At 34.3% G+C, this 25,269-nt stretch overlaps 1 protein-coding gene across 6 annotated transcripts in view; it reads right to left on the bottom strand.

Moving 5' to 3' along the window:
- HEATR5A (HEAT repeat containing 5A) overlaps positions 1–25,269 on the bottom strand; it is a 216,380-nt gene that overhangs the window by 48,681 nt on the left and 142,430 nt on the right. For all 6 annotated transcript variants that reach the window (XR_013162228.1, XM_077127002.1, XM_077127001.1 and 3 more), the window contains exons 20-26: positions 25,038–25,227; positions 22,407–22,576; positions 17,433–17,571; positions 13,926–14,105; positions 10,238–10,477; positions 8,577–8,758; positions 7,967–8,035 (exon numbers count right to left, since the gene is read on the bottom strand). Coding sequence is in view for 5 of the 6 variants with exons in the window: in XM_077127002.1 (XP_076983117.1) it covers positions 7,967–8,035; positions 8,577–8,758; positions 10,238–10,477; positions 13,926–14,105; positions 17,433–17,571; positions 22,407–22,576; positions 25,038–25,227 (1,170 nt within the window). In the remaining variant the exon portion in view is untranslated. The remainder of the gene's footprint in view (positions 1–7,966; positions 8,036–8,576; positions 8,759–10,237; positions 10,478–13,925; positions 14,106–17,432; positions 17,572–22,406; positions 22,577–25,037; positions 25,228–25,269) is intronic.

The raw sequence follows: 25,269 nt of genomic DNA, 5'->3' as shown, positions 1-25,269 counted from the left end.
AGACATTTACCTTTCTTCCGCAAAGAATCCATTCCCTTCCACTGTATCTCATGCTTACTGACACATAGTTTTGGCTTACTGACTTTGTTACACTCAGTGGAAGCACATTATAATGTTACTGTTAACTATAAACCCAAGCTTGCATTGATTATATTTTTTCCGGTATAGTATCCCATTTTCAGCACTTTGCAATGTTAACATTCATTTGTTTTCCCTCATGCAAAGACATTCTTATATTTTTACATTTAATCACAATCATTGTTCACTTTAGGTATTCCTATGTTAAACTGCCTCAGACTTTATCTTCCATCTTTCCTTCTGGTGTCTTATATGCCCCCAGCCCTTTTCCCTCAACCATACTCACATTCAGCTTCATTCAGTGTACTTTCATTACTGTGCTACCATCAGATGGTATTGTTATCCATTTCTGAATTTTTACAATCAGTCCTGTTGTACATTCTATACTCCTTCAGCACGAAATTCCCAATGTCTACCCTCTTTTTACCTCCTGATAACCTGTGTTCTTAACTTTTTTTTTAATTTTTATTAATCAAAAAAAAGAAAAGAAATTAACACAACATTTAGAAATCATTCCATTCTACACATGCACTCAGTAATTCTTAGTATCATCACATAGATGTATGATCATCATTTCTTACTACATTCGCATCAATTTAGGAAAAGAACTAGCAAAACAGCAGAAAAAGATATAGAATGTTAATATAGAGAAGAGAATTAAAATAATAATACTAATAAAAAATATATATATATAAAGGAAAAAGAAAAACAAAAACAAAAGATACAAACAAACAAACAAACAAACAAACAAAAAACTATATTTCAGGTGCAGCTTCATTCAGTGTTCCAACATAGTTACATTACACTTAGGTATTATTGTGCTGTCCATTTTTGAGTTTTTGTATCTAGTCCTGTTGCACAGTCTGTATCCCTTCAGCTCCAATTACCCATTATCTTACCCTGTTTCTAACTCCTGCTGGTCTCTGTTACCAATGATATATTCCAAGCTGATTCTCGAATGTCGGTTCACATCAGTGGGACCATACAGTATTTGTCCTTTAGTGTTTGGTTAGACTCACTCAGCATAATGTTCTCTAGGTCCATCCATGTTATTACATGCTTCATAAGTTTAGTCTGTCTTAAAGCTGCATAATATTCCATCGTAGGTATACACCACAGTTTGTTTAGCCACTCGTCTGTTGATGAACATTTTGGCTGTTTCCATCTCTTTGCAATTGTAGATAATGCTGCTATAAACACTGGTGTGCAAATGTCTGTCTGTGTCTTTGCCCTTAAGTCCTTTGAGTAGATACCTAGCAGTGGTATTGCTGGGTCATAATCCATTCTGCCAGTCTATGTCTTTTGATTGGGAAATTCAGTCCATTAACTTTTAGTGTTATTACTGTTTGGATAATATTTTCCTCTACCATTTTGGCTTTTGTATTATATATATCATATCTGATTTTCCTTCTTTCTACACTTTACTCCATACCTCTCTCTTCTGTCTTTTCGTATCTGATTCTAGTGCTCCCTTTAGTATTTCTTGCAGAGCTGGTCTCTTGGTCACAAATTCTCTCAGTGACTTTTTGTCTATAAATGTTTTAATTTCTCCTTCATTTCTGAAGGACAATTTTGCTGGATATAGAAGTCTTGGTTGGCAGTTTTTCTCTTTTAATAATTTAAATATATCATCCCACTGTCTTTTAGCTTCCATGGTTTCTGCTGAGAAATCTACACATAGTCTTATTGGGTTTCCCTTGTATGTGACAGATTGTTTTTCTCTTGCTGCTTTCAAGATCCTCTCTTTCTCTTTGACCTCTGACATTCTAACTAGTAAGTGTCTTGGAGAACGCCTATTTGGGTCTATTCTCTTTGGGGTGCGCTGTACTTCTTGGATCTGTAAATTTAGGTCTTTCATAAGAGTTGGGAAATTTTCAGTGATAATTTCTTCCATTAGTTTTTCTCCTCCTTTTCCCTTCTCTTCTCCTTCTGGGACACCCACAACAAGTATATTTGTGCGCTTCATATTGTCATTCAGTTCCCTGATCCCCTGCTCAAGTTTTTCCATTCTTTTCCCTATAGTTTCTGTTTCTTTTTGGAATTCAGATGTTCCATCCTCCAGTTCACTAATTGTAGCTTCTGTCTCTTTAGATCTACCATTGTAGGTATCCATTGTTTTTTCCATTTTTTCTTCTTTGTCCTTCACTCCCATAAGTTCTGTGATTTGTTTTTTCAGATTTTCTATTTCTTCTTTTTGTTCAGCCCATGTCTTCTTCATGTCCTCCCTCAATTTATTGATTTGGTTTTTGAAGAGTTTTTCCATTTCTGTTCATATATTCAGCATTAGTTGTCTCAGCTCCTGTATCTCATTTGAACTATTGGTTTGTTCCTTTGATTGGGCCATATCTTCAATTTTCTGAGCGTCATCCATTATTTTCTGCTGGTGTCTGGGCATTTGATCAGATTTCCCTGGGTGCCCGGCTGGTTGAAAGGTTTTTCTGTGAAATCTCTGGGCTGTTTTTCTTTTCCTGCCCAGTAGGTGGCGCTCGTGGCCGGTCCAAATTGCCCAGCTGGCCCGAGACGCCAAGTGTGGCGGGAGGGCCCCGCTATCCAACGTTCCCAGTCAGACCGGGGAGCCACGTGCGTGGAGGGGACCCCAGTCGCCAGCCGCCCCGGCCGGGAAAACGCGCGCCCCTCGGGTATCTCACCGCAGCAGATCCTCCCTGCCCGTTAAGCCGTTCCAGAATGGGGTACGCTGTCTTTTTGGTCTCTGTCGTGGCTCTGGGAGCTGTTTCGTATTGTTTCTGTTTCTTTAGTTGCTGTTCTGGAGGAGGAACTAAGACCCGCGCGTCTTACTAAGCCACCATCTTCTCCTTCAACTCCTGTGTTCTTAACTTTAACTCTCAAAGTTCACTAATTAATGTTAGTTCATATTAGTGAGACCACACAGTATTTGTCATTTTGTTCCTGGCTAATTTCACTCACATAATGTCCTCAAGGTTCATCCATGTTGTTATATGCTTCATAGCTTCATAATTTTATTGTCTTACAGGTGCATAATATTCCATTATACCAGAGGTTGTTAAGCTTGTTTGGCTGGTGATGGACATTTGGGCTGTTTCTCTCTCTTGGCAATTGTAAATAATACTGCTACAAACACTGGTGTGCAAATGTCCATTTGCGTCTTTGCCTTCAGTTCCTCTGAATATATAACTAGTAATGAGATTGCTGGCTTAGATGGCAATTCTGTATTCAGCATCCTAAGGAACTGCCAAACTGCCTTCCAGAGTAGCTGCACCACTCTATATTGCCACCAACAGAGGACAAATGTGCCTCTTTCTCCACATCCTTTCCAGCATTTGCCGTTTCTTTTTTTTTATAATTTTTTTTTTTATAATGGCCGTTCTAGTGGGTATGAGATGATGTGTTGTTGTGGTTGAGATCTGCACATACCCAACAGCCAGTGAAGTTGAGCATCTTTTCATACACCTTTGAGCCATCTGTATTTCCTCTTCTGGAAAGTGTCTGCTCATGTCTTCTGCCCATTCTTTAATTGGGTTGTTTGCCTTTTGTTGTTGAACTGTAGACTCTTTACATATTCTGGATATTAAACCCTCATCTGATTTCCAAATATTATCTGATTGTGTAGGCTGCCTTTTTACTTTCCTGACAAAGTTACTTGATGCACAAAGGTGTTTAATTTTGAGATCTCATTTAACTTTCATTTCTCATTGCTAGTGCTTTGGGTGTAAGGTCTAGGAAAATATCTCCTATTACAAGATCTGTAAGATATTTCCCTATATTTTCTTCTAAAAGTTTTATGGTCTTAGCACTAAAGTGTAGGTCTTTGATCCATTTTAAGTTTTGTATAGGGTGTGAAATATGGATCCTCTTTCATTCTTTTGCATATGCAAACACCATTTACTGAAGGGGCTGTTCTGTCCCAGTTTGTTTGGCTTGACTGTCTTATCAAAGATCAATTGTCCATAGATGAGAGGGTCTATTTCTGAACACTCAATTCTATTCCACTGGTCAGTATATCTAAGCTTTATGCCAGTACCATGCTGTTTTGACCATCTAGCTTTGTAATATGCTTTAAAGTCAGTTAGTGTGAGACCACCCAACACATTTTTCTTTTCAAAGATATTTTTAGCTATTTGGGGCAAAATTATCTGCCCTTCCAGATAATTTTGGGTTTTCTGTTTCTGCAAAGTAAGTTCTTAGGATTTTAACTGGTATTACATTGAATCTATAGATCAATTTGGGTAGGATCTTAACTATATTTAGTCTTCCAATCCATGAACATGGTATGCTCTTCCATTTATTTAAGTCTTTCATGATTTCTTTCAGCAATTTCTTATAGTTTTCTGTGTATAGGTTTTTTGTGGCCTTAAATAAATTTATTCCTAAATAGTTGATTCTTTTGGTTGCTATAATAAATGGATTTTTTTTCTTGATTTCCTCCTCAAATTGCTCATTATTTCTGCATAGAAACACTACTGATTTTTGGGTGCTGCTCTTGTACCCTGCCATCTTGCTGTACTCATTTATTAGCTCTAGTAGCTTTGCTATTGATTTTTTTGGGATTTTCGACAAAAAGTATCATGTCATCTGCAAACAATGAGGGTTTTACTTTTTCCTTTCTAATTTGGGTGCCTTTTATTTCTTTTTCTTGTCTAATTGCTCTGGCTACAACCTCCAGCACAATGTTGAGTAACAGTGGTGACAGTGGGCATCCTTGTCTTGTTAATGATCTTAGAGGGAAAGCTTTCAGTCTTTTCCCATTGAGAATGATGTTAACTGTGGGTTTTTCATATATTCCCTTTATTATGTTGAGGAAGTTTTCTTCCATTCCTATCCTTTGAAGTGTTTTCATCAAGAAGGGATGTTGAATTTTGTGAAATACCTTTTCTGCATCAATCAAGACGATCATATGTTTTTTGTGCTTTGACTTATTGATATGGTGTATTGATTTTCTTGTATTGAACCATTCTTGCATACCTGGAATATACCCCACTTGGTCATGCTGTATAATTCTTTTAATGTGCTGATGGATTTGATTTGAGAGTATTTTGTTGAGGGATTTTTGCATCTATATTCATTACAGAAATTTAACCATCTGTGGAACAAGTCAGCCATTTCAGAGAAAGCCAGAATTGGAGATGGAGTTATCCAGGAAGGGTTTGTGGAAACTCCTTATTTCTGATGGTCATGATCCAAGGCTCAGAAAGCCAACAAGAGTATTGTAGGATCCATATAAATGCAACTGCTCCCACTCTGGACTGAGAGGGACAAAGAATGGACACAAATAGGAAAAATGACTTCACAGGCAGAATTATAGAAGCTAAAGTCTGGTCAAGAAACCTTGGGCCAGGAGAGCAGATCCACCCAAGCACTTGGAGAAGGTGAGTTTGCCCAGAAGTCAGAGTATGAGCTTTCCACCTCATTGCAGTGACAGTTGTGCTGCCTCAGGCCTTGAAGAGGGTGGAGCACATTCCTTGAGGATTTGGGAGAACCTGGCTGCCACCACATGGAGGGGTTTAGTATGTGTCCCAGAGTTGGCAGAGAGCCTGGATGCAGATCCAATGCTTGGAGAGGGTGCTACTGAGAAAAAGGTGGTCTCCCCAATATCCCCAGTGATAATGGGAATCACTGGAACCCCAGTGATTCAAACTTACTAATCAAAAGTGATGATCAGTGATCAAACCTGCCTGCCCCGGGTCTTGAGGAAGAGGATATTTATATCCCTTTCTGTCACCAGCAGGTTAGCCAGGGGCTGGACCTTAAGGTGGCCTGCTGTGAGTGTGGGGGATAGGTCCTGGCAGCCAGGTGGAGAGGGCAATTTACTGTGCTTTATGGTAATTCATCAGCTTCTTCCTTCCACTCTTTCTTTGATGCTATACAGAGTTCTAGCCTCTGGAGTTTCAAAGTAGCTGTTTCAGACAGATTCTGCCTGTTTAATCTTTTTTGGTGGAAGGACTGAGCTCTGCGGCTCCCTAGAAGCTCACCCAGAAGAGGACTGAAGCATCTCACCCAGAAGAGGACTGAATGTATAATTCTTCTATTTGGGCAGACTCTGGGAATTGAACCTGGGTCTCTGGCATGGCAGGCAAGAATTCTGCCGCTGAGCTATCATTGCATTGCCCCAAATGTATACTTCTCAAAGCATTACTTCCATAATGAAAAATCTTTGAATCCCCATTGACTTAATGAGTACAGTTACATTCCTGAGCATTCAGAGTCTATCCTAATGTCATCCCACCTTTTTTCCTCTTGCTCTTCTTCAACATTTCAGACAAACTGGAAAACTTGATGATATTCTTAAAACATACAATTTATTTTATCTCCTTACCACTGCACATAATTTGCGTTTCTTATAGAATGTCTACCCCATGCTTGTTTTGGCCCACCTCAAATGTAACTTTGCTCATGATGCATATCATAAATTACCCCCATTTGCCTTTAAAACCATAGTACTTTGATGATATCACTGACATTTATCAGTATGCTTTGTTTTATAAATACTTGCCTTTATCCTCTCTTTTCGACTATAAATGTTGCTAGGAGCTGGAAATGTGTTTTACTTTTCTTTCTGTCCTCTACATATTGACAGTATGAAAATATTTCCTATATATAAGTGAATAAAATAAAGTTGAAAGAGTTATCTAAAATTAAGTTTTTTTTTCTATTATGTTCTTAATTTATTCATACCAGTGCTGGATACTGAGCATTTGGCAATTCACTCTGAGACAAGCAATTGTTCTAAATGATATATTTTATGGCTCTTAGATATATGAAAAAATGCTCTACCTAACTTGAAAAGCAAATCTAAACTATTACAAACTATTCTTTTTAATCCCTCACAATGAGACTAATCCAAAAGTTTGATGATTCACAATGATGCTGAGACTATGATAGGAAAACAGGTACTCTCAGATTCCTGGAGGGAGTATAAATTAATACAATTCCAACAATATACTCTTTTTAAAAAAAAATTATTTATTTTTTATTGATATTCACATACCATGTAATCATTTAAAGTATACATTCAATGTTTCACAATATTATCATTAGCTGTGCATTTATCATGATAATCGACTTTTCTTTTTTGTGAAAAATAACATATATACAAAAAAAAGCAATAAATTTCAAAGCACACTGAAACAATCTGTGGTAGAACAGAATTCAGAGTTTGATATGGGTTTTAGGCTTTTTAGGTTTTTACTTTAACCTGCTCTAAGATACTGGAAACTAAAAGAAATATCAATATAATGATTCAGTTATCATACTCATTTGCTAAACCCTACCTTCTCTGTACAACTCCACCATCACCTTTGATCTTTTTCCAACTCTTTAGGAGTATTTGGGCTATGCCCATTCTAATTTTTTCATGTTGGAAGAGGCTGTCAATAATATGCGATAGTGGGATAGAACAAGTTGATGTTCTAGAAAGGCTGGCCCCTCAGCATTTCAGGACTTATCTGGTCTAGGGACCCTTTGCAGGTTATAGGTTTCTGGAAAGTTACACTAGTGCATGGAACCTTCCTACAATACACTCTTTAACCCTACACTTAAATATTAGGGAATTATTTGACATTTGCTTTTACCCAGTGAAATGATTTATGTATAGTTTCATTCACTGCAGTACTATGTATAATACCAATACCTGGGTCTATCAATAGGGAACTGGCTAAATAAATTCAGACATATCTATATACTGGTTTACCAAGTAACTGTAGAAAAAAAAAAGGATGAAGAAGTTCTCTAAATGTAAGAAGAAAAGAAAAAGGTAAAGTTGAGAATGAAAGCTAGACTACTATAATAAAAGCCTCTGAAACAAATACTGATTGGAGAACTACTTCTTATGAAAGTAATCCACTTTTATTTCTTAATTGCCTTAAGAATTATCCACTTTTATTTCTTAAGTGTCATCTTTTAAATTACTTACCTGACATGCTTTGGCAGTGACATCAGGTGGTGTTTCTGAAGTAAAGGCTGGTCTAAGCGCTGCTCCTACCTGGCAAGAAATTATATGATATATCAAGCACCAGTAATTAAGAAAGCATAAGCTCTCTCTCTTTTTTTTGTTATTTTAAAATTATTTAATTATAATATGAATTCTGGACACCTAGTCTAGGAAAAAAAATTAAGAAGTTGGCATATAATATATTTTGGGAGTAATCTTTTGAAGACAAAACATGTAACTAGTTTAAAGGGAATACTAAATAATGATTTAGTACTATGTTGCTTAGTCACACATTTTGTAAAGATTTCATTATTGAAGTCATTTATTATCCCATATTACCAAGAAAGTTTTAATTATAAAAATTAAACTGCAAAGTTATAGAAGACCTGTTTCATGTATTATTTTGCCTTTACTTGAAGGTTTATAAAATATTAGCTCCCAGATTTCTTCTTGAAATATATGCATTTTTTAGATATTAAGGTGACATGTTAGCAGAGATATATACTCACAAATTAAGAGGTAACTTGCCAATTAGTTTTATATTTTTTAATCTATGTGTTAAATAGTAAATTCTTTAACAGAGAATGCTTACATTGGCTTGATATTGTTCCAGAATCACATGACCTGGAAACTCTGGCTCTGGAATAGTTGCAAATCGCCGAATAACAACTAACAGTGTTTCAAGGCCAGAAAGACGGAGCTGGTCACTATGATCAGTGGCAGCCATAAAAGCCATGCGAATTAAGTCAGCAAGATGTAGCACCAAAAAGTCATCTACAAGATTAAGAAATACTTTACCAAGAAGAAGAAAAAGCTGAAATTAAGATTTACGTTGTAATAATTTCTTACTTTTAATTTCATAACATAAAAATTTTCCTACATATCTGATTTTTTTTTACTATTTGTTAAATATAGTCTTTAAAGCTAGATTTAATGAAATGTTAGTCTCATAACATACCACACCACTGCAAATATACAAAAAAAAAAACAAACCCTCAAAGCAAATAATTATTTGTAGCTATTAGAAAACCAAAAGCAGAATTAGCAACCTTTGAAAGCATGCTAATAGTAGCTCGGAGACTTTTCTAATAAAAATACATTAGAAGGTATTTAAGAGATTTCCAGCTTTGATAAAGTAGACAGTAATTTAATTATTCTCTTTATCCTGAGTTGGATTTAAGAGACTTAATGTTCCTTTTTAAAAGAAAAGGTTTTGTGTGCCTCTTTATATAAACTAGATTGTATTTCTGCATGTTTTGCTACACATACAAATGATAAGGTATAAAAAGAATTCCAGCTACAGAAATCATAAATGAGATTCTTATTCTTTAGTATAATAATTCTACTGAGGAAAGACTAAAGGCAATCATTTAACATTACAATAATAAAATATTCAGAAGTACAAATAACCTTTGTCTAGAATATATTTGAGACTAATTCTAAAAAGAAGATTTATATCTTACACTGAAGAAACCAACTCCACCTAAAGCCAATTACAATTTTAACTAGTAGCACAGCAATAAATAATTATCTTTGTAATACTAGTTTTATATCTTCACAGTACATAGGTTCAGTGCTCACCATGAGTGAGTCTCAGTAAACGCTTCCTTGAAAAGTAATTAAAAACAGAGATATCTAATTCATACACTCAGACTGGCATTAACAAGATTTTGTTTCTAATTTTTTGTCCTGTAAATAATATTTCTAGGGTATTTAAGAAGTTTCATTATGTCTCTGAACATATGACTGCAAGAGAATTAAAAAAAAATAGACATCAAAACCATAAAAACACATATTTAGGTAAAAATAAAACTAAATAATGAAGGTCAAAAAGGTCTTAAAATCAGGTTTACTGTACATTTCTTACATTTAGATAGGCTCAAATGTTTTCCAGGTAATGTCTATGAAACAAACCAAAAAAATCTGTAGGCAAAAACTGCTGTTAACTTGTAATTTAGAAAATATTTTTTGGAAACTAGCTTTTACACATTAACTATTCCCTAAGAACACAATTACTCTCCATAAACTTACTCAACGCACATGCCCATTAAACAAAAGTGAATGCTAATTTAAGAAACTTAAACATTTACAAATGTACTTAAAACATTAAAAATCATATTAATCTCACAGTTTATATAAATACTGTAGTATTGGAACAATAAAAACAACCTTCTAGTTTTATTTTTATATTAATATTAAACCATAAACATTTCTGCATATATCATTTGGCCTTTTCATTAGCATGTCACTTACTTCTTGAATCCCTTTTCATCATTTCTTGAGCTAAAGCAATGTCAAAATGTGCTCTGTCTGCATTCTCGCATTGGTTAATTATCCTACAAACACATTCAGCAGCAAAGACTCTAGTAGCCCATCGGGGGTTGGTAAAAGGATGTGATTTTTCATCATTTCTGGTGGTCAAAACTGAGGCATCATCCCCTTTATCTCCTTCTTCCTCTTGCATTGTATCCACACAAGCTACAGATGTGAAATCTTTCATCAAGGAAGAATACATGTAATTACAATCAATTGGAAGATATATTTATAAAGGAATACAAATAATTTCAAATTCAGACCAGAATTACTATTGAACCATCATATGTCTTCTTTTTTTTTGGTATGGGCAGGTTCCAGAAATTGAACCCAGGTCTCCAGCTCGGCAGGCGAGAATTCTTGCCACTAATCCACCTTTGCACCACTCTCATACATCTTTTAATAACATCAAATAATTATGTCAAATGATTATAGAAGATAACAGTATTGTCTAAAGGAAATGCTAGATGAGCTGCTCTAGTCAAAATGGACAAAGTTGTTAAAATTATATTTAAAATGACAAACTGAACACAAATAGGTACAGGCCTAGTTGTAGATGGATATATTTAAGGAGTTCAAAATTCTCTACTAAGGAGAGTGGGTGAAGCAAAGTACACTGGGGATCTTCTTTTAACACCAGGGCACTGAATGTATTTAAGGAAATTCCTGACTCCACTGAAATTGTTTGAAAACATTCTTCTTAGGACAGATCCATTGCTGTTATAGTCTCAAAGTTGTACTGATGGCAGGAATCACTGATAATTGAATGCTTTTTTCTTCTCATTAACTGTTAAAGTGACTTAAACAAACCAACATGCTTTTCTTAAACTAAATTCAAACCTTTTTAAATGTCAAAATTTGTATGTGTGTGTGTTTGGGGGGAAGGTTTTCTGATAAAAAAGATGTTACAAATAAAGTTTTGACAAAGTCCTGTTTTATGACTGAGAAGTCAACAGAGACTGAAAGAATTTTTTCCCAAAAAGCAGGGATGGAGACAAACTATGGAGGATAAAGAACAAATAGCAAAATAAAATTGAGCTAACAAGTTTAGGGACTATGAATGCAAAGTAAAAAAGAAGATTGGTGAGACACAGAAAAGTGTACTAAATCTACATATGTATGCACATGTACGTTTTCTTTTAAAAGAGAAGTCCTTGTAAATTCTTTCCTTTTTTTGCTTTGTATGCTATATGGAGGTGTGTGTGTGTGACATTTCATTCTTTTTCCATGTGAGTATCCATTTGCTGAACTTTTGTTTGTTTTCTCTTTCTTTCTTTCCCTGTTTGTTTTGGGGAAGTGCGTGGGCCAGGAATCAAATCTGGGACTCCTGCATGGAAAGTGAGAACTCTACCACTGAATTACCATTGTACCTCCTCTTGTAAGTTGTTAAATAGTGGGAATAGAAAAAAGTATTTAAAAAGCAAAAGATGTAGAGATAATGGTTGAAAGAGCAGTATAAACCAGTGGAAGAGAAGAGGATCAAACAGAATCAAGGTGGGAAGTTTTTTTTTTAAAAGGAATTTTATGGTGCCTTTTTTCCTTTCACATAATTCAGGGATTAGAGCCACATTAAATTACAAGGCTTGAGGAACTGAGTTAGAGCTACTGAAAATGGAAAGTTCACGGATGTTAAGTGTGAATCCATCTAAGTAACTATCAACTATGTCTCTGGGGAAGCAACTTAACCTATTCAATTTGTATTCTCTTCTGAAAAATGGGAATAATATTAACTACTCACAAGATGACTTAAAGGATTAAATAAAATAAAATATGTACAGTAATTGGCAGAGAATAGGTGTCTATACTGTTTTATCCTCTCATTTATTCTTTCTTACTCCAAGGATACAAATTTTAAAGATGCACAGTAATAATTATCTTGTACTAGCAGATATTAGAGAAACAACAATATTTTCTAACACTTCAAAAATTAACATTAACTGCAGAAAAACTGGCTTGTTCAAACTGTCACAGCTTTGGCGAGTTTTCTATTCTGATGATTAAAAATAATCCCTTAGGAATGTCGTAAACTTCAGGGTGTCAAAAATAGATAGGTAATTAATATTTTAAAATTTTAACTTATGTGCGAGACTAAAGCAAAAAATGTTTATTTGGTACAAAATTTATATTTTGACTAGTGCATTTCCTAATATAACTTATGACTTATGTGGACAGCTTAATTGAACACCATAAGTACATGAAACCTTCAGTAGGGCATAAGATTTTGTAGGTTTGTCCAGAGTGATGCCCCAATAAATCCCAGAGTGATTTGAACAGTGAGTAAAAAAAGTGAATAAAAAAAGTATTTTCAAAGCCCCCTTGGGGTAATGGTGAGAAAGGGGGAAAAATTCAACTTCCCCAAGTGGAAAATTCTTGATATTCTCACAAACAGTGGGGACAACCAAAGCAACAGGCTGAGTCACCAATCTTGGCGTTTGTTCATACGAAATTTAACCCCAGAAAGGATAGGTCAAGTCTACTTAAAATTGGGTCTAAGAGTCACTCCCAAGAGAACCTCTTTTGTTGCTCAGATGTGGCCTCTCTCTCCAGCCAACACAACAAGCAAACTCACCGCCCTCCCCCGTCTATGTGGGACATGACTCCCAGAGGTGTGGACCTTCCTGGCAACGTGGGACAGAAATCCTAGAATGAGCTGGGACTCAACATCAAGGGATTGAGAAAACCTTCTCGACCAAAAGGGGGAAGAGCAAAATGAGAAAAAATAAAGTGTCAATAACTGTGAGATTCCAAACAGAGTTGAGAGGTTATCCTGGAGATTATTCTTATGCATTAAATAGATATCACCTTGTTATTCAAGATGTAATGGGGAGGCTGGAGGGAACTGCCTGAAAATGTAGAGCTGTGTTCCAGTAGCCATGTTTCTTGAAGATGATTTTATATTGATATAGCTTTCACAATGTGACTGTGTGATTGTGAAAACCTTGCATCGGATGCTCCTTTTATCTACCTTATCACAGACGAGTAAAACATATAGAATAAAATAAATAATGGGGGAACAAATGTTAAAATAAATTTAGATTGAAATGCTAGTGATCAATGAAAGGGAGGAGTAAGGGGTATGGTATGTATGAACCTTTTCTGTTGTCTTTTTATTTCTTTTTCTGAATTGATGCAAATGTTCTAAGAAATGATCATGATGATGAATATGCAACTATGGGATGATATTGTGAATTACTGATTATATATGTAGAACGAAGTGATCATATGTTAAGAATGTTTGTGCTTGTTGTTATATATATTTTTTAAATTTAAAAATTAATAAAAAATAAAGAAAAAAATAATCCCTTAAATGTTTATTATCTGATAGAAATAAATGAAGGGGTTACCTTTCAATGCCATAAATAACAAGTCTGCTTTTTAGTTTGCTTTATATTTTATACAGGAAAGTCATCTAAGATAATCAAAAGGAAGAGAGAAAAAAACCCAGGCTTACATGTTGGCTTTATATCATACAAATTGACGAGCATACTAATAGAATTTCAAGAAAGCAAAAAACATAAACTTATAATCCAAAAATCCAGACAAGACTGATGAATTGTCAGTGGCAAAATTTTATATAAAGTTTTTACTTTCAATGATATCATCTCAATTAGTAATAACCAGTACTTACCTGCTGAGGCAGCAAGTACATCTTTACAAAGCTTTAACCAAAAGGAGAGCTTTTCCACTGCCATATATGTCAGTATATGGTTTAAAGTCTCTTTGATGTCGTGGCATAATTTCTGATCTGTTTCTTTGTCTAATAGGGTCAGTAATGCCCCTTCAAGACCCACTTCTCTGATGTTTGCATCTGACAAGAAGAAAATCGATGATCTAAGTAATACAGAAAACAAAACTGCCATATGAGAAGTACACACATTCACTAGTTATTAAAATATTTTGCACAAATACATTTTAAAGAACTGGTCCAAATTTTTTGCCTTAATCTACTTAAGTCTATCTTATTTTAGTTCATGGTTAAAGTTTGGGGTTATTCATGACCCTATACAGTTATTTTTTGTGTACTGTCATCAAAAGGTAAGAAGTCTTCATCAAGAGTTATTAACATGCTTTCTTAAAGTAGGTAAACATTCATACCCAATTAATATTATAAATTTTATCCAATGTTTCTTGGTATGATTGTTTATTTTCTCTCTAAATTAACTTCAAATTAATAAGCATAATGGAGGTTTCCTCACTCTGGTAAGAGGTTTTAAGTTTGCTGACATGAGAGTAAATCTAAAACAGAAAACAACTCTTGTATGTAGAACAGTGTTTAATTAACACAACTAAGCTGTTGGAAGACTAATGACTGATGAATTAATATAAATGACTACATTATATTCTCACTGCAAAGTAATAAAACATCTCAAAGGGGAATTACAAACCTTGATCTAGCAGTTACTTCCCTTAATTATGGAAATGCCAAAAGTATTTTCTCTTGAAGATTTAACTCATCTAGCAGCCAAGAAAGCATTTACAATCTAAAGGTTATACTGCTATTAGAGTATTTAAAATGAAGGGTTATCTTTTTTTCTCTTAAAAAACTTTAAAGTACAGTTTTAGGTTTACAGAAAAACTGTACAAAAAGTAGAATTTCCATATACTTGTTCCACTCACACCTCTAATCCCTGCCCCCAGATTTCTTCTATTATTATCTCGAATTAGTGTGGTACATTTGTTACATCTGATGAACCAATATTGATATATCATTATTAACTAAAGTCCATAGTTTATAATAGGATTTACTTTTTGTGTTGTACAGTTCAATGGGTTTTGACAAATGCATAATATCATATACCCACGATTAAAACATCAGGCAGAATAGTTTTACTGCCTCCAAAATACCCTGTGATCTACCTATTCTTTACTTTCCCCCTCCACATAAACCCCTGATAAATACCGATCTTTTTATTGACTCTCTACTTTTGCCTTTTCCAAGTATCATATAGTTCGATTTATATAGTAGCTTTTCCAAAGGATTCTTCCATATAGTAGCATGCATTTAAGATTCCTCTTATGTCTTTTTATGGCTTGATAGCCCATTTCTTCTTTCTTTTTCTTTGTATGCTGTATGGTGGGGGTCACATTTCATTTGTTGAATTTTTTTGTTTTAGTTTTTTGTTTTTGTCTGGGAAGTACATGGGCCAGAAATTAGCCCATTTCTTTTTATCACTGCATACTATTTCATTGTATAGATATAACATAGTTTATTTATCTATTCACCTAAAGAAGGATATCTTAGTTGCTTCCAATTGTTGACAATTATGAATACAGCTACTACAAACATCCATGTATGCTGTGTAAAGAGAGGTTTTAAATGCATTTGGGTAAATATTGAGAAATACACTTGCTAGATGATAGCTCTGTAAGAAACTGCCAAACTTCTTCCAAAGTATTTGTACCATTTTGCATTCCCCCAAGCAATGCATGAGAATTCCTGTTGCTCTACAACTTCACCAGTATTTGTTGCTGACAATGTTTTGGATTTTAGCCATTCTAATAGGTATTCAGTGAAATCTCATTGTTAGGAATTACTTTTAAAGATCAAAGGGAGGCAGGAAGCCTGTTCCAGATTACTGGAGTCTAAAGTGACAGAATGGCTAATGAAATTTGTGAATCATGATTGGTTCCTAGATTTGGGTTGAAGGGCTGGTGGAAAGGAGTCATTCAGGAGGATACTTTTTTGGTAACTGGGAAATTTGTGTGAGGATTGTATTGAATCAACGTTGATTTTCTAAGGTGTGGAAATTGTTTATGTGGTAACATATTCTAGTTCTGGGAAAGGCAAACTGAAGTATTTAGAAATGGACTGTTATATGATGACTACAGCCTGCCTTCTGATGGCTTGATAAAAGGGAAGTGTACTGCGTATGTCCACGTGCGTGCACATGTGCATAGACAGTTATAAAATGATTGTCTTAAAGATATTTGGTAGGTCAATCCACATGTTCACTGTACAATTCTTTCACTTTTTCTATGGGTCTGAAAAATTAGTAAATTAAAAAACAGGAGTTATATAATGAGTTCTTGAGATGGAAAGGGAAAATCTCATTTTATTATTATGTACTCAAAGAGCTGATACAATAATTCTAGGAACATAGCATATTTACACAGAGCATAAAGGAACAGATACAGATACAGATAATCTCAGTGGTATATATAAATTGGAGGTCACTTTGGGGAAAATGTTTCACATTGTCAGAAGGCTAAAATTTCTCTAAGGTAAGTCACTGAATAAGTTATCATGAATAGTTTTCAAATATTCTTCAACCTGTTTGATGACTACATCAGCAGTGCTGATTAACCCAGGTTGAATCAAAATTTCTAATTTAATAATAAAACTGCAATTTACACACTATACACTATGAACAGTAAAACATATTATTATGGGTCTGAAACCATTATATGTTGGAAAGTTTCGTGAAGTATGTGACCTTCTAAAGTGTGACATCACTTTGGAAACCATACAAATACAAGTGTAAGATATTATCATTACTATAATTTTTGGCCTAACAGTTTCTTTGAATTTATATTCAAGTTTGGGTTCCTCACATGGCAATTTTTAAATGAAGGCTATACACTTAAAACAACTCTTTTTGGCTAAAAAGTCCTTTAATTCAGCTTGAAAAAGGCGAAGAATGGACATAAAAACTATTTACCTAGTGACAAACTCATCTGAGATTTTGGGAAGAGGCAGGCACGTATGATAAATTATTTATGGGGTAAATTCATGTTCAACTGTTGTGAAAAACTTGCTCAAAACCAATGACTGTCAAACTTTCACATTCATTACGATCACCTTGAGGGATTGTAAAAACACAGATAACACAGATTGTTAGGCCCCACACCCAGATTTCTGATTCAGTAGGTCCGAGATGAGGCCCAATAATTTGTAGCGCTAACAACTTCTCAGGTGATGTGATATTGCTCGTTCAGGGACCTGAGTTAAAAATCATTGCTCTAAACCAGTAATCTCACAGGTTGAAATGATCATAATTACTAGCAATTGATTCTTGTGGCAAGTTTAAGATATATTATACAGTCATGTTGAAATTTTATTTTAAAATTCATGCACATATGGAAAATTTAAGATCAAATCATCTGAGCAGGAGATAATGTTGGTAAAAAGAATTACCTGGAGTCAACTCTTCTCTGTTATCCTTAGCAAGCATAACAGCATGTTCTGAAACTTCAGCTGCTTCTCTTTGTACAAGCTGACGTAAACAAGCCAATACTGCTCTTCTCAGCAACAAGTAGGGGCTATACAGATTCACCTGAAAAAATACCATTTGAGGAATTTAAAAAAGCTATAATTCTTGGTGGCACTCAGTAAGTCTAACCGATATTTACTACATCTCCTCCTGATCCTGTCCAGCCCACTGATGGGCTGGACACAATATATTAAATATAGAGAAACTTTGTCAAACTATTCTAGTATATATTTCTGATAATATAACTTAGAAACAGCTTAAAACATAGACTATGCACTTTTCATAATAAAATCTAAGCAAAGCCTTTTGACAGTATTAGAAAACAGAATTTATATGAGTAAAAATAGTTTGAGAAATAAAAGAAATACAATTGAGAAATAATTTATTTGCAGTTTATATATTTATATTAATACAAGTATATTATAATGTTTTGTGATTCTCTAAGGAGAACCGATACAAATCTTTATAGGCAGTACAGTATATTGGTTAAAACAGAGGCTTCGGAGTCAAATGTCTGGGTTTGACTCCTAAGATCCACCACTTACTAGCTGTGTGACTTTGGGCAAGTTAATTAACCTCCTGTGCCTTTGTTTTCTCCTTTGTAAAAGGGAAATGACACTACCCCATTTCATAGAACTGTTGTGAAGATAATACAAGGTAACTTGTAAAGTACTTATCACATACCTGGCAAATAGTAAATGCTTACTGTTTGTTTATTAATGAAATCTCTATCAATATTACTTTATTCAGATGACATGTAGGTTAAGTAAATTTTCAAATAAAGACAGAAAGAATTTTACTCAGAAAACATATTCACCAAAAATGCTCTATTGTGACAAACATTAGAAAACAGCAAAATTTTATGTATATCCACCTATGTAGATATATTTGCATGTATAATACACACGCATATGTATATATATGTATAAACGTACATATATCAGAGATATGGAATATTTGCTCAGAACGACAGGCTCAATACGTATTCTTTATTTAGAATATTAAAATTAGGTAAACCTCAATAGGTGATAGACTTCAAATAAGCAATTACAAGTCAAAGGTTTCTGGATACAAATTCTTACTCAGTGGTTTCACGAATGGGAAAAAGCCTACAGCTTTTAAAATTTATTTTAAAATGAGTAAATACAATAAGTATGTGTACTATGACAGTGATTCTTAAAGCAAAATTCAAGAACTAATGTCTTAATACTTCTAATGATCTTCAGATTTGGTGTATGTGAGAAAAACTAGGCTGAGGTGGGTGAGTTTGTTATAGAGTAGAGGCTAAATTAGGTGGTGGCAATTCGGTTTAGATATATAAGAAGAAACAGATGCAAGGAAAACTAAATCCTAAATTTCATTAGAAGCCAAAAAGGCAGAAAATATATCCAGTGAAATATATGGATGGAAATTGCTTTATAAAATGTTTTATTTAACCTCAAGCCACATTGTGAACTCAAAAGTGGACAGAGAAGATGCCATTCACAGAAAAATCTCAAGGTAATATTATTCCAGTCAAGTCTAGGAACTCTGTGTTAGAAACTAGTACATAGAATAACAGGAAAGTTAAAATATGAAATGAAGTAAGTTTATTCATGCCCAAGATTACTGCTGTATTTGAAAATGACGACAAAAAAGCATTCTTTGAAACAACCTCAAAGAAAAATTGATGTATCTACTAGTTATTTTAATTCGAGTTTTACAAGCATATAATATCAGGCAGGTGCAGCGTTTATTCAAGCTGGTCAAATGATCTAGAAAAAGCATGCTTAAAAATACTCTATACTAGTTTGGTAGGAAAAAATATTGAAGGCTGCCACATAAAGCAAAATGGGAGGCTTAATATCTCCATGTCATTCTCCAGCATTTATAATAAGAAAGAGGAAGAGAGTGGATTAAGGCAAACAAAGAAAGCAGGCAAAATATAGAAAATAAACTGTAACTTCAATTCCTTTTTTAAATGAATATACTATATCAAACTGATGCGAAATTCAGTGCAAGGAGTGAGGGCACCAACTGGAGAAGGTTAGGAAGGATTTGTTTACATTGCTTTTAAAAACACCATGTAACATGCTACAACAACTGGACTTTGTATTAATGGTGAGCTTAAACAAAGAAATGCAGCGGAAAACAAGAGAATCTACAACCAATAAAACAACACAAAAAAACAGCACTGCAAACTTCAAAAAAAATTAGGAATCAAGGGTCAGAGACCTACCAACACAGAATTATCCAACAAGATCTCCTGCACAAAAACAAATGACAGACCGGTCACGACAAAACCAAAAGACAAATACTAGGATGATTTCGACAATAGTCTATTAAGCATTAAATATTGATAGAACTATCATGCAAATTGGCTTAGTTTCAGCTTAGAAAATGCACCATAAATATTTTATTTTCCAACTTAAAATATGAGTTGAGCTAAGATCTTGAAAATCAGCAAAGCAAGAACGCCATGATGTAAAGATACACGATAAAATTTACAATTAAAAGTGTACATTTGTGTAATCAGATTTTCCTTTAGAATCTGATTAAGTTTTGGTATCAAAAACAGATCATATAGACATGAATATGGGAGGAGTGATCTATCTGGATTGGATTCACACGAACAGGTGTCCAGGAAGGGACAAAGTTAATGGCTTACCTCATCACATGTTATAGATTTTTTTTTAACTTTAGGAAGCCAAGTTTTAAAACTGATGGTATTTAGAACTGCAATTGTAGCTAAGGCCAAGTTCAGGATGAAGTTCAATAGCATGCAGTTAGAAAAAAACCTTTTCCAGTAATAGTCTTTCATAATGATGAAATGTGTTCTGAATACTCAAGGAGTTTCAAATAATATGAAAAACTTCATGCTTAATAATTCATTTTTTTTAGAAAAAAAGAAACCTGATTATTAGCTGTTATGTTAAAAAGGAAAGCAAAAGCAATTTCTTCACTATATACTACTGTTAAAATATAATAAATCCAATCTCATAAACTGAGTAAAAGCCTTACTGACTAAAATATTAAGACATGATATTGATACACTGTAGCTTTAGTGATTGGTGAATATTTAATTTCTGAATGAAAAAAAATCATTATACACTTTATAATATTATGAGTAACATGCATAAGATTAAAACAGTTACTTCAGATTTTCTCAATTGCTCTGAATGTACCCAGAAGAAAAATCTGATGATATTAATATCTCTATTATTCTTCATTACAAACCTTTCTCAGTCTAGGGAAGGGAAAAAAGTAACAAGTTTGATCTTGCTATTTGGTCTTATTCATCAGGAATTAGTAGTTAGTATTACACTTCATTTCTTAGCAAATCTTACTTAAGAAATGAGTTCATGTGCCAATTAAAGGAGAAATTTTAAAAGACCATCAATGGGAATTTTCTCCTTTAATTCAAAAAGAAAAAATGATGGTATTTTTAAATACAGAGAGAAAGTTAGATCAGTTTCAAAGGAATAGAAAATTTTTTAGGAATTGTTTTTGGCAATAGTTCTTCAAATATAAAGAGTAATATTCCTGGGGAAACGTCCTTGAGGGGCAAAAGTAAAATTCTTTTCCTGTCTGTGTTACTTTCAATAGGAACAGATATTTCTGTCAGAAAAGTCAGTCACATCCTTCTTCTTAGAGTATTATATAATTATGACTTTTAAAACCAATAAGATGATTAATAAAATGTTATGACAACAAAAACATCTATTTATTACATATTTATTAAGTGTCTGGCACATGTGCCTTTATATATGGTGTATCATATAATCTTCATGTCTTAAAGACAAGGCAGCTGAGCCTGAAAAGTCAAGGGACTTCCCTTAGACCACATAACCAGGAAGCTGCAGAATTAAGATGAAAGTTATTCGTAAAACTTAAAAGTGTTGTGTGAAATAATGGAATGAGAAAAAGGAGTTCATAACCTGGATTCTAGACTTAGAGCTCCCACTATGTAGAAGTGTTACACTGGCCAAGTTATTAAATTCTGTCCCTTTTTTTTTGCATGGGCAGGCACCAGGAATCAAACCCAGGCCTCCGGCATGGCAGGCAAGAATTCTGCCACTGAGCCACCGCCACACCACCCTATTTTGTCCCTCAGCTTATCTTTTAATTGAGAAGCCTGTTTTTGATGATGTCTGAGGTTCTAAATTCAGAAATGTTGCATATTTTGCCTCAAACTTTGAAAATGAAAGGTCTGTCTTATGTAATGATTCTCACCTGTCATGTCTATTTTTTTTTAATGGGAGTTTAATATGAATATTGCAGGGGCAAAAAATACTGAAAAGAAACGGCATCAAGTTATAAACAAAAATGCAATTCAATTTTTGAGGTTAAGTCCAGATAAAACCTTGTTGACCGCAAGGTAAATCTTAAAATTAATCTTGATTATAAACCACCTCATCAGAACTTTTGTTTGATTGCCTTCATCTTTCTATATTCATTACATATATTATTGGAACCTAATACTGATGCATATACTGCTAGAATACCAAGGAAAAATGTAATTTCTCCATCTGGAAATGAAAGAAGTTTATATGTAATAATTTAGAATACAGGAAGAAGACAGGTGATCACATCTTATACACTTTTTTCCACACAGCATTTATACAGTACTTGGGACACAATAAGTACCCAATTATGCTTACTGATTAATAATAAAATATTCCAAATATCAAGTGTTTTAGTTCAACATTAATGGGAAAAAATGTATCAATACATGAGAGATTTAAGACGTGATTAAAGATTCTTTTCTCACCTTAAAAAAGACTAGAACTGAGGTAAAATAATTATCTATATAATATATAACTTTGCACATAGTCTAAAGCACAACTAAAATGTGTATGGGTATAAATATGTTTCAAATATTCTAGATACTAAGGACTCATTTACAATTTTACACTTACACAGAGGCAGCTGACTAGGCTAGACAGGTTGACATATCGTGGAGCAAACATATGAAGCTGCTGAAGGCACGAGATAGCTTGAGCTTGAACAAGGCAGTCTGGATTATCTTGCATCACTGCACAACCCAAAAGACAGGAAGTCCTTAGGGTAGAAATTGAAGTACTATTACCTAAAATGAAAGCAGAAAGCTTTTAAAAGTTGATCTATTAAAATTATTACTCTTCAAATGTATCATATGTTTCCAATTTTAAACTTAAGGTTCTGTGAAGTAAAAATTTCTTCTAAAAAAGCAGTCATAGTCTGCAGTTATTTTTAATATGGAAGGCTCACTTCACTTAGTTCAAGAAAAATCTAAGTCTACCTAAAGTTACAACAAGCTTTCAAGAAAAAATGGAATTAAAAATTGCTAATCAACAGAGATATGCTTCTTTTAGTTGAGAGCTACTTTCATATATTAAAATCATATGCTCTGTAATCTGAACAGTTAGAATATTTGAGTTTGGGAAATTATTTCTTAAAAGTGATCAGAGCTCTTTTATCTATTCCACTTAATGTCTGTCATTTTAACTGTTAAAGGAAGCTTCTTTAGGACATAACTAATCTTTTCAAAAATGGTACTCTTGTCTTTTCAAGACGAAAGAAATAACAGTATTCAACAAAACACACCAAGCACCTACCACATGCCAAGCACAAAGACTTTTCAGCTTTTTCCTCATTTGTAGAGGAGGAAACTGAAGTCCAGAGATGTAAAAAGGTTATCCCATGGTACCCAATTAAATAGTGATGTAACTAAGACTAAATTTCATAGTTTCCGTGTTTTCCCTATTATGCCATTATCCAGGGGCCAAAATCTTTACAACGCCACCCTCAGCATTCTGCCCATACATTTAAATATAACATCCTGCTAAACTTCACTTCATTGAAAAGTACGTTGGTCCAGTAATAGGAACTGAACATATTTTTTAATTCTATTTTTAACTTTTTTATTGTATAGTATAACATATATACAAAGCAAAGGAATAAAAAAGCAATAGTTTTCAAAGTGCTCTTCAACAAGTATTTATAGGACAGATCCCAAAGTTTCTCATGGGCTATTACACGATCTTCTTATATTTTTCCTTCTAGCTGCTCCAGAATATAGGAGGCTAGAGGGGTTAAATATTTTATCATCACAATCAACTTTTTTCCTTTTTTTTTGTGAAAAATAACATATATCAAAAAAGCTATAAATTTCAAAGTACAGCACCACAATTAGTTGTAGAACATATTTTAGAATCTGACATGGGTTACAATTTCACTATTTTAGGTTTTTACTTCTAGCTGCTCTAAAATATTAGAGATTAAACGAGATATCAATTTAATGATTCAACATTCATATTCATTTGTTAAATCTTATCTTCTCTGTATAATTTCACCATCACCTTTGATCTTTCCATCCTTCTCTTTAGGGGTGTTTGGGCTATGGCAATTCTAAATTTTTCATATTGGAAGGGTCTGTCACTAATATGGGGTAAGGAGATGGAACTATTTGATGTTATGGAGAGGCTGGACCAGCGGCCTATCTGGAGGTTGTAGGTCTCTGGAAGGTTACTCTAGTGCATGGAACCCTTGTGGAATCTTATGTATTGACCTAGGTGTTCTTTAGGATTGGCTGGAATGGTCTGGTTGAGGGTTGGCAGGTTATGATAGGTAGCAAGGTCTAACTGAAGCTTGCATAAGAGCAACCTACAGAGTAGTCTCTCGACTCTATCTGAACTCTCTCTGCCTCTGATACTTTATTAGTTATACTTCTTTTCCCCATTTTGGACAGGATGGAATTGTTGATCCCATGGTGCTAAGTCTGGATTCATCCTGGGAGTCATCTCCCACATCGCCAGAGAGACTTTCACCCCTGGATGTCATGTCCCACGTAGGGAGGAGGCCAATGATTTCACCTGCAAAGTTGGGTTCAGAGAGATTGAGACCACATATGAGCCTACCACAAGGGTAGGTTCTACATGCACATGACAGAGTGGGCCAGCAGAATCAATTATCAATGATAAAGAATGTAGTGCCCAAGTCTGTAAAGACAGAAGGAAACAACAGAGGTCCTCCAGAAGTAACTCTTAGTCTAAGCTTCTCAGCTACCTACATAAAAGCTTCACAAGAGTAAGCCTCATGATCGAGGGTATGACCTATTGATTTAGGTGTCTCTAAAGTTTGACACATTATCAGGGGATTCCCTGACGGTAAGGTTTAATACTTCCATATTCTTTCTCCCACCCCTCAGGGGACTTTGCCAATACTTTTTGATTGCTTAATATACTCTAGGATGTATCTAGGCATTACAATAATCTATACAGTATTAAAGGACCTCTTTCTTATTCTGTGCTCCCTGTGTTTCAATTGTTCGAATGGGCTATACAGATAAATTGAATTAGATTATGCACTATAGAAAATTTCAGGAATTGAATTCATTTTTATGTATATATGTATTTTCTCATAGTTTGTTTTGGGGGTGGTGGTGCAGGGGTCGGGAATCGAGCCCTGGTCTACTACACAGCAGGCAAGCATTCTATCACTGAAGAACCACCCATGCATCCTATATGTATATTTTTATTGTAAAATACCACAAAAGCAGCTATTCATACCTTGTAGCTCTGGACCCAATGTAGTAATAAGGGCATTCAAACAGCGACCAAGACTTTGGTGAACTTCAGCATGAGTAGGAGGCACTTTTAACAACAACATTAAAATAAGAGAAAGGGTAGGTTCCACATGCACATAATAGAGTGGGCCAGCAGAATCAATTATCAATGATAGAGAATGTAGTGCCCAAGTCTGTAAAGACAGAATAAAACCCTTTAAAATGTTACAGCAACA

The sequence above is a fragment of the Tamandua tetradactyla genome, chromosome 14 (assembly GCF_023851605.1).
Source record: "Tamandua tetradactyla isolate mTamTet1 chromosome 14, mTamTet1.pri, whole genome shotgun sequence".
NCBI classification, from domain to species: domain Eukaryota; kingdom Metazoa; phylum Chordata; class Mammalia; order Pilosa; family Myrmecophagidae; genus Tamandua; species Tamandua tetradactyla.
The sequence above is the reverse complement of the archived record's forward strand: the minus strand, read 5'-3'. Positions and strand labels throughout refer to the sequence as shown.